General features: G+C 53.5%; 1 protein-coding gene across 2 annotated transcripts in view; it reads right to left on the reverse strand.

Moving 5' to 3' along the window:
- LOC126038705 (protein CEPU-1) overlaps window positions 1–7,915 on the reverse strand; it is a 350,563-nt gene extending 342,648 nt beyond the window's left edge. Inside the window, exon 1 of one of the 2 annotated variants that reach the window (XM_049800798.1) lies at window positions 7,748–7,915. In XM_049800798.1, the coding sequence (XP_049656755.1) occupies window positions 7,748–7,823 (76 nt within the window). In that variant the 5' untranslated portion in view covers window positions 7,824–7,915. Of the gene's footprint in view, window positions 1–6,836; window positions 6,867–7,747 lie in introns of those variants that run through there. The other variant, XM_049800800.1, reaches the window with a different exon arrangement.
- Between the last annotated feature and the right edge of the window lie 450 nt (window positions 7,916–8,365).

The following is an 8,365-nucleotide window of genomic DNA, read 5'->3' on the forward strand; positions in this document are numbered from 1 at the left end:
CGAGCCCCCGCTTCCCGCAAAGCCTGACAACCTGTTGCCATGTGTTTGATTTTTGAATCCCGAGGGAATTCCCGTCTGTGATACAGCCAGATCCCATACAGCCAGAAGTACGCACGCTTCCATTGAGTTGCTAATTCCTTGTCTCAGAAGTTGCTTTTCACTTTCTGATTTTTCAATAATAGGCTTGGTATGAATCCCTTAAGCTTCTGAAATAAGCTGAAAACCGCTTTTCCAGCCATTTACATAAACACAAGTGGATCAGAAGGAATAATCATAGTTTATGCATTATTTGGGGGCTTTGGAGCTGGCTGCTAATGGTACATCAGGTCTCGAAGCCCAAAACGTACAATGGGAAGCGCTGACATGCGGAAAAGTGGCACAAAAGGTAAACAATAAATAATACAATTTTTTAAATGTTGTCTTCAATGACCACGCGGTTTTGGCTTCACCACTACTCCGGCCTCTAATGGATCCTACTCCTCGCCAGGCTTGTTCCAGAAACGGCTTGTTAAGAGAGATGTCACTCACGCTAAATCCAACTCACCTCTTGCCAGCCAGCCCTGCCGCTCTCCCATGCCTTGGCCCGCTATCAAAAACCCCGGTGCCGGCTTTGGGGATTGACTTTGCGAAAAAAAGTCTAACGCAGGCACCCTCTGATCTATAAATACCATCTGTCCAGCAGAAAGGGAATAAAAGCTAGAAAACAACCAAGCCAACCCAGGAACTTAGTGCTATTCATCTGATAACCCCTACAAGGGGGGGGGGGGGGAATACCCACTTAAACGGCGAGATAATATTACAGTATTAATGAACCTTGCTTTGCTTCAAGTGCTTGTCACGCTTCCAATGAGGCGGGTCAGATTTGGCTTTCAAACCAATTCTTTAAATCAAGAATGCCGTTTCTGGCAAAATCAAAACATTAGCAGAGGATCTGTTTTGTAGAAATAACGCTAAAAAAAATGTAACAAGGCTCGAGACTCCAGGCTCTTTTGATACTGCTGGAATGCAGCCTTCGGATCTCTTTTTTTTTTTTGTTTGAAATCACTTCACAACTTCGTACATAAAGCTTCTGTAAGCTCCAAATCAGAACAAAAATACTTCAAAATCAATCCCTATTTTTTCCCAGAATTTACTTTCACTGGGAATTTGCAATTATTCTGGTTTATTCTGTTTTGGAATAAATAATAAAGCCCACTCTGCTTCGTTTCCAATATTACGCAATTTCCTGTGACATTTCCTACTTCTTAGCAGCTGCTGTCTCCCGTGGCGAGTCACAGGAGGATGCAAACCGGCCGCCCAAGCTGAGTGTCAGAAGTTCCCTTCCAAGCTAAATCAGGGTTTCCCTGTGCTCAGTGATGTACAACTACACAGTGGGAGAAAAGTCCCCGTTTTTCGAGGCAAATCCACAGTAGCTAGACCAGACACAAGAGGAGAAGGACGGCTAGTATCCTCACGGAGCGCGTGGCCAAGCGAGGAAGGGGAAAGACCACGCAACAAGCCAGAATCGCCGCAGGATGAGCAAAGGACGCGAACTCGGGACGCACATCCCAGTCCAGGACCTCCAGGCTCACAACAGCATCTTCTTCTGCTCCTCCCCACCAAAGCCCTGCCGAGCACCCGCTCCCATCCTCCCTGCAAGCCAGATCCACCACAGCTCCAAAAGCAAGCGCTTGGCATGAGCCATAGCTCCCTAAGCGGACAGAGGTGCCCTCAAGCAAGGTGCTGAGCACCCTTGCACTCCGCTGACGCTGGGGTCCCCCCACCTCCAGAAGGTCCTCGCTGCTGCACTGTGACTTCTTAGCCCAGCAGCAGCTACGTCGCTCTGTCCTCATCCCTGTGGGAAGGCGGAGGATGCCGTGCCAGCTCCCATCACCGCCTCCCCAGTGCTTTAAAGGGAATACTCCAACCACCAGTAATTTATGCACGCTGGGTCCCCGGGATCCTGGCTTCCCCACACAGTTGCTACAAAGCGTTTTGGAGCTGCGGCTCCTCGGCTGCGTGAAGCCCTGCTCAGAGGGCCTTTTTCGGCTCCCCCTGATTAGTAAGCGAAGCATGTGAGAGCTGGAGAAATCAGAGGAAGGGAAAGCCGGGGGGGGGGTGGGTGGAGGATGCCAAGAACCGAACACTGTCTTTAGTGGGAACAGTCAACAGGACAAAGGGGTCAGGGGGTCAATTAATTTACAACAGCTTTCAGCATTGGACATATTAACTGTAAGCGCATCAAAAATCCATGATATCCTTCTTGGCGGGAGATAACAGAGCACGGCGACGGCAGCACCTCTGATTTATTATTAACCAAGAGCAAGGTGCGTGGCTCGGTAAGGAAGAGGGAGGTAGCTAGCTCCTCCAGGCCAGCAGCCACAGCTCCAAACGTGCTGGGAGCACGGCACGCGCGATGCCTGGAGGATGCACCAGCAGCCGCAAAAGGGCTGGTGGCCCCTGGGATTAGGATGCCCCAGCTGGGATGCAGTGACAAAGAGCTCATCCTGTGCAATTTTGGGTTTTGCCTATAAAAGCTACTAACGGCATGGAAAGACCCACGTGCAGAGGTGCAGGATGCTGGCTGAAGATGGGAGACAGCAGTAGGGCTTGGTCTTCCACTACAGAATCCCCAAATCCGGCACCTTGCTCATTTTGGCTCCTATTTGAAACCAAGGGCTCAACTCCAAGTTGCAGCTCCAAGCTGCAAGCCTTTGCCATGAACATCTGAGACTGATCATGCTCGGGTCCCGCTGAGTCTAATGGGAGATTTGCCACTGCGCATCAAAGGAGCGGTAACACTGAAAAAAATCGTATTTGCCCTCTTTAAAGCTTTGCTCCAGTAAGGCATCCCTTCAGCCGGGGAACAAGCAAAGAACATTTTGCCCCTTCCTGCCACTATCGAAGTTTGAGAAGGAAAGACAGATGCAGAAAAGGGTGGGGTTTTTTCAGATCCCCATGTCCAGAAAAATACTCCCCACGTGGTGCTTCGCAAGCTGAGGAGGAAGGCTGGAGCCCACCTCTGCCGTCTGACCGTGAGTTGCCTGGCAATCAAGCTAGTGAGCTCTCCCACCACCCCACCCACCCCCCTCCACCTTAGTTTATCACAGAAAACAGCAAGTCCTGCTTGCTGACTTGACCCAGATCTGTCAGCTGATCAATTTTTTCCCCACAGGAAAAAAAAAAATAAAATGGGGAGTGTGGATCACAATATGGAGATGTTTAAGCAAAAGCTGCAAGAAAAATACATGAAACAGACACTTCCAATATTAAATGCACTCGTCTCGTGCACAAGTCATGGTTGGCACAAGAAGACGACAGATATAAAAACGTAAGCCAGGCTTACTACGATGGTCAAAATGCTTACACGGATAAAGAAAAAGTAACTTTAGGGCACGCAGAACCGCCAAATCTTGTAAACAGGGCTAGACAACTCTGTACGTGTTCCCCATCACAGCGCACTCTAAGGTACCTCATTACAAATGACAACTCTTGATAGAGAACTCTCCATATACGCAGCGTAGAGCAACCACAAGTTTACTCCTTGTAAACCCACTGCAGCCCGCTGCTGCACGACCAGATCAGTGGAGGGATGCTCCCGGGGAAGCAGTGATACCCCACACATGAAAAACCCCACGTGCAACACCGCACAGAGCACCCACAGCAAAGCCACCGACCAAACCGAGATCCCAAGTGCCAACCCATTAGGCGTTTTAGGTGCCGTGCCACGTTTTTGCACAGCGCAGCCTGCTTTCAAAAGCATCTTTCCAATAGCAAAGGTCTGCTTGGGCTCCCATTTACCCTGCTGAGTCTTAAAAATGTGCCAATTAATCCCATGTGGTGGCCTGATTTTCGGAGGTGCTGGATACCTGCTTACAGCTTCAGTTAAAATCAACAAGAATGACAGATGTTCAGCAACGCTCCAAATCAGGCTATTGAGTAACCAGAACACATTCCCCTCCTTTTATGTACTACATATAACTGGGTTATCTAATCATGTAGGTATTGATTATTACTGTTATTACCTATTAAATAGCTATTTTCTGCTGTTGGGGTGAATATCACATTTTATTGACCTGCACGGTAACTATTATCCACCATGAAGTCACATCCAATATTTTCCCCGGGGAACAATAAATCCGGGTATTCACGGAAAGATGTCGATACATGTAATTTTTCTTATACACATTCATTAGCGCAATTACCTTCTTGCACGAACTGCCAGAAGGTTTCCCCTCCCGCCTCCGCCGAGAAAAAGTCCTCCCGGGACACACAGCCCCGACGCACGCGGTGCTCCCGAATCCTGCCCTTCCTGAGGGGCAGCAGCCGGCCGCTCCTCCCTGTAGATGCATCTCCGGGCCAGATCCAGCCTTTTCATCACACACAAGCGTAGCCGGTGTTTCGGTTTGGGAGTAATCTGCAACCCAGCCACATCGACAGAGCGAATAATTCTTTCGGATGAGGAACGCTCCGTGTATGATGTTGACATATGCTATTATTTTACATACCTATTTCAGTTTGTATGCTTATTAGAATAAGGTCTTTATGCTAATTTGTAAATCAAATTCCCATAATTCTTGGCTTACTGATGCTAAAGGCCCAGCTAAATCTTCTATGACCTTTTAGCCTGGTTAATCCTTTTACGCGTGGTTGAGTGAAGAGTTTTCTTCTCTCTTCCACTCCCAAGCGCTGGAGTGGGATTTTTGCTCAAGCCCTCCTCTTCCTCAAGAAATCCAGGTGGGTGCGAGTCAGGGACACCGGGCACACCCGAGACCACCTCTCTACTTTGAAACATGGAAAAAGGGAAGAGAAAACGCTGCTGCTGCTGGGTCCTTAAACGTGCTTTAGATGTTCATTTGCGCTATTTAAAAAATCACGCAGAAAAAATATAGCAAAGACAATGACAGCTGTGTTGCCAAACAGCCGCTCATTTCCCGACGCCCGGGGCTATCCCAACCCTCTGTAGCCTCCCTCTTCCCAGCTCCCTTTCCCCAAGCCATGGCCCTTTGGCCGGCTCTGCCTTGCCCACGTGCTGGTGCGATGGACACCTGCATCTCATTCCCACGGAGATGCAGCATCCAAGCAAGCACCCCGGCCTTGCTCTCTAGCACCAACACCCAGTAGGCAATAGCTCCCTTGGGAGCGGCAGCATTGCCGTGCACAAAACCAGGTTGGACATTTCAGGGCTCAGAGAGCTCCTTCCTGACGGACACTCAACGGCTCCCGTTTCAGGGGCACGTTTCCAAAAAACAACAGTGAATCCGCAAAACTTGGAGGACCTATGGATGTTTGTACAAATGCAGATGGTTGAGCACTTACAAATTACCCCACTTCACGCCCCGCTCTCAAGCATCCTCACAAACTGCTTCTCTTATTGTTTGTTTGGCTGTAAATAGGTAAATGACCTGGAGTATTGATAAACTGCTGCAGAGGGCAGCACAGATCTCTTGAGCTATTTGTAGGAGATTTGCGCAAAACACAGTTTTCTTTTATGACAATAATTTTCGCATTTTCAAACGCAAGCCAGCCCCGCTTTTGTACACCAAGGAGAGAGAAAAGTTAGAAATTAAAAAAAATACTGTGAATATCAGAAGAGATCATGAAGCAGCAGCACCATACTGCTGATATCTGGCAATGCATGCATACCTCTGTATTACCTTTGGGGCTGAATGACCCCCAATTTGTCAAAACCCCCTTGGAAAGTTTTTCCTAAAAAGCAAAACTACTTTTGCTGGGTGGTTTTTTTTTCATTTGTTTTAATGACTCTTTTAAATACAATTATGCAAGAAAACTTCCCAGGGCGACTCTGACAGCTCAGCACACCCAACATCTCCCAGCTCAAAAAAGGACCAAACTTTTTGCTGCCAAAGGCTGCCCGGCACAGTCCTGTGCCCAGCACCCCACGGTTCTGCGCTGGGCTCCCCCCCCCGGACCACGATGCGACGTGGCTCCCTGCTTTCCCCCACCCCAGCAGTGACTCAGGGACCTTTGGCACCCACATCAGACTCCTGCAAGGCAGTGGGGCTCGGGAGATTTTTTTGCTTGGAGAGGCAGCGCATTTCCTCCCCACCGCTCTGCTGCTGAAGAGAATGGGAAAAAAAAAAAAAAAAAAGGAAAAAAAAAAAAAACCAACTACTTTCTGATCTGTAAGCTTTGATGGGAGCAGGGAGAGGAAGCATGAGAGATGACCAGAGGCAGGGAATAAGATTTCAAGGAAGCCAAGCCAGAAGCCAAAAGCAAGCGCTACAAATAAATAAATAAACGGAGCACCAATTCTGAGCGGGAGAAAGGAAAGGAGGGAGGGAAGGGCGGCTTTGCCCCCCTCCTGGGGATCCCTAGCCCTCCCCACCACCCCACCCGGGCTCCCCGAGGGGCCCGGGGCTCCCACTCCCAGGAAAACCCCTTGGGAGCCGGGGCGGGGGTGCAAGGGGACGCCAGCATCCCGAGCAGCGCGAGAGGGAAGCAGCAACCCTGGGACAAGAGGAGAGCTTGAGGAGGAAGCGAGGGAGGAAGGCGAAGAGGAGAAATGCCTTGGCATGTGATGTGCATGCTAAGCAGCCCGTGCCGGTCGATATGGCAGGGGTGGCTCTCCGCAAGAGCGGGCCCAGCCTGCCCAGGAGACAGAAGTTTTGAGCGGAGATGGCGGCTGGCCATCTCCCCCGGCTCCTCCGGCACACGCCAGCCCCCAGCGAGCCCCCCTGCCCCACGCAGGCAGGGGTTTCACGCCCCACCGGAGCCCTGCTGCAGAGCACCTCGGCTGAAGAAGGGGGGGGGGGGGGGGAGGGCGACCACCAGGCAGGGCTGATTCGGGCATGCGGGTGCCCGAACCCCGTCCCCCCGGCCGGAGCCCCGGGTACCATCCGCGGTGGAGCCTGGGCGCACCCCGGGTGCGGTGCAGCGCAGCCCCCGGGAGCGTCTTCCCTCGCCAGCCCCAGCTCCGCAGGCGGCCCGGTGCAGGATGCGGCCCCGTCCTCTCCTCCCACGGAGAGAACCCCGCTCCCACAGCCCCTCCAGATGGCTGCGAGGAGACTAACGCAAGCTGACAGGCTCGGCGCTCCCGGCCAGATGGGGCTGGCTCCTGCCGCCTCCTTCTCCCTCCCCTTCTCCCCTTGCTTTTTGCTCTTTTTTTTTTTTTTTTTTTCTCCCCTTTTACGTAGCCCCCCACCCCCCCGCGAAGCACCATCCCCCAGGGGGGAGGGAGCCTGGCTCACCCGGGACAGGTTGGACAAGGACTTCCCAACTCCCCAGCCCGGCGGGGGCAGGCAGGAGCCGGGGCTGCACCGAGTTTTTGGGACGACCTTGCAGACAGGTCCGGCAACGCAAAAAAAAAAAAAAAAAGGGGGGGGAGGGCAGCACAGAGGAGCCCCGACCCCCCATCCCCGCCCGCCCCCAGCCTGTTGGATGCATTGCTCCTGCAGGAACTAAGTTGAGATGGCAGAGTCGTTCGGCACCAGCTCCCCCCCCCCCCCCCAAAAAAAAAAAAAAAAATCAGCACGGGTGCTGCTGCGCCATGGGAGAAGTCCCCCCCCAGCCCGGTGCACCGGGGGGGGGGGGGGGGGGCGGGGAAGGAACACGAATTGGGAGATGCCGTATTCTCCAACCCCCCCCCCCCCCCCAACTTAGCAGCGGGCTGGGGACCCTCTCCCAGCTCTGCCCCCGCTCTGGGGGCTCCTCACCAACCCCCCCCCCCCCCCCCCCCGAGGTTGCTGCCGTGGGGGCCTCCGCACCCCTCGCCTGCATCCCCCGCAGCATCCCCGCCCGGCCCTACCTTGGGAGAGGAGGAGAGCGGCCATCCCGGCGAAGATCACCCAAGAGACGGGGTGGTGCATTTTCGCCTGGGCCATGTTTCACCGCGGGCTGCGTTTCTCTCTCCCCTCCTTCCCCACTCACTGCCTGGCGGGGAGAGGTTTAAAATCCAGCGTTTCCCGGAGCAAAGCGCAAGGAAAAGGGGAGGGGGGGGGGGGGGGGAGGGAGGAAAGGGGGGGGGGGAGGAAAAAAAAAAAAAAAAAAAAAGCCCCGCAGGGTGGGGGAGGGAAAAAAACACCCCAAAATAAAAAAAAAAAAAAAAAAAAAAAGGGAGGGGGGGGAAGGGGGGGTCGGAAGGGGTTGCAAGGTGCGAGGGACAGGCGCTGCCGTGCCCGCCGCTCCGGCCCGCACACGCCGCCCGGCTGCAACACGCCGCCGGCCGCGCACGCAGCCCTCCCCCGCGCCGCACTCATTGGCTGCGGGCCCCCCCCCCCCCGCACCGGCGTGGGGGGGGTCTGGTGTGTCTGGGGTGTGTGTGTCCCGCCGGCATCCCCGTCCCCGTCTCCCCCCACCCCACCCGGAGAGGTCCCCTGCCACCCCCAGCCCGGCACTGCCCTTCCCCACCGGGGAAAAGGGGGTG

Source organism: Accipiter gentilis, chromosome 5 (assembly GCF_929443795.1).
Source record: "Accipiter gentilis chromosome 5, bAccGen1.1, whole genome shotgun sequence".
Lineage (NCBI taxonomy): Eukaryota > Metazoa > Chordata > Aves > Accipitriformes > Accipitridae > Astur > Astur gentilis.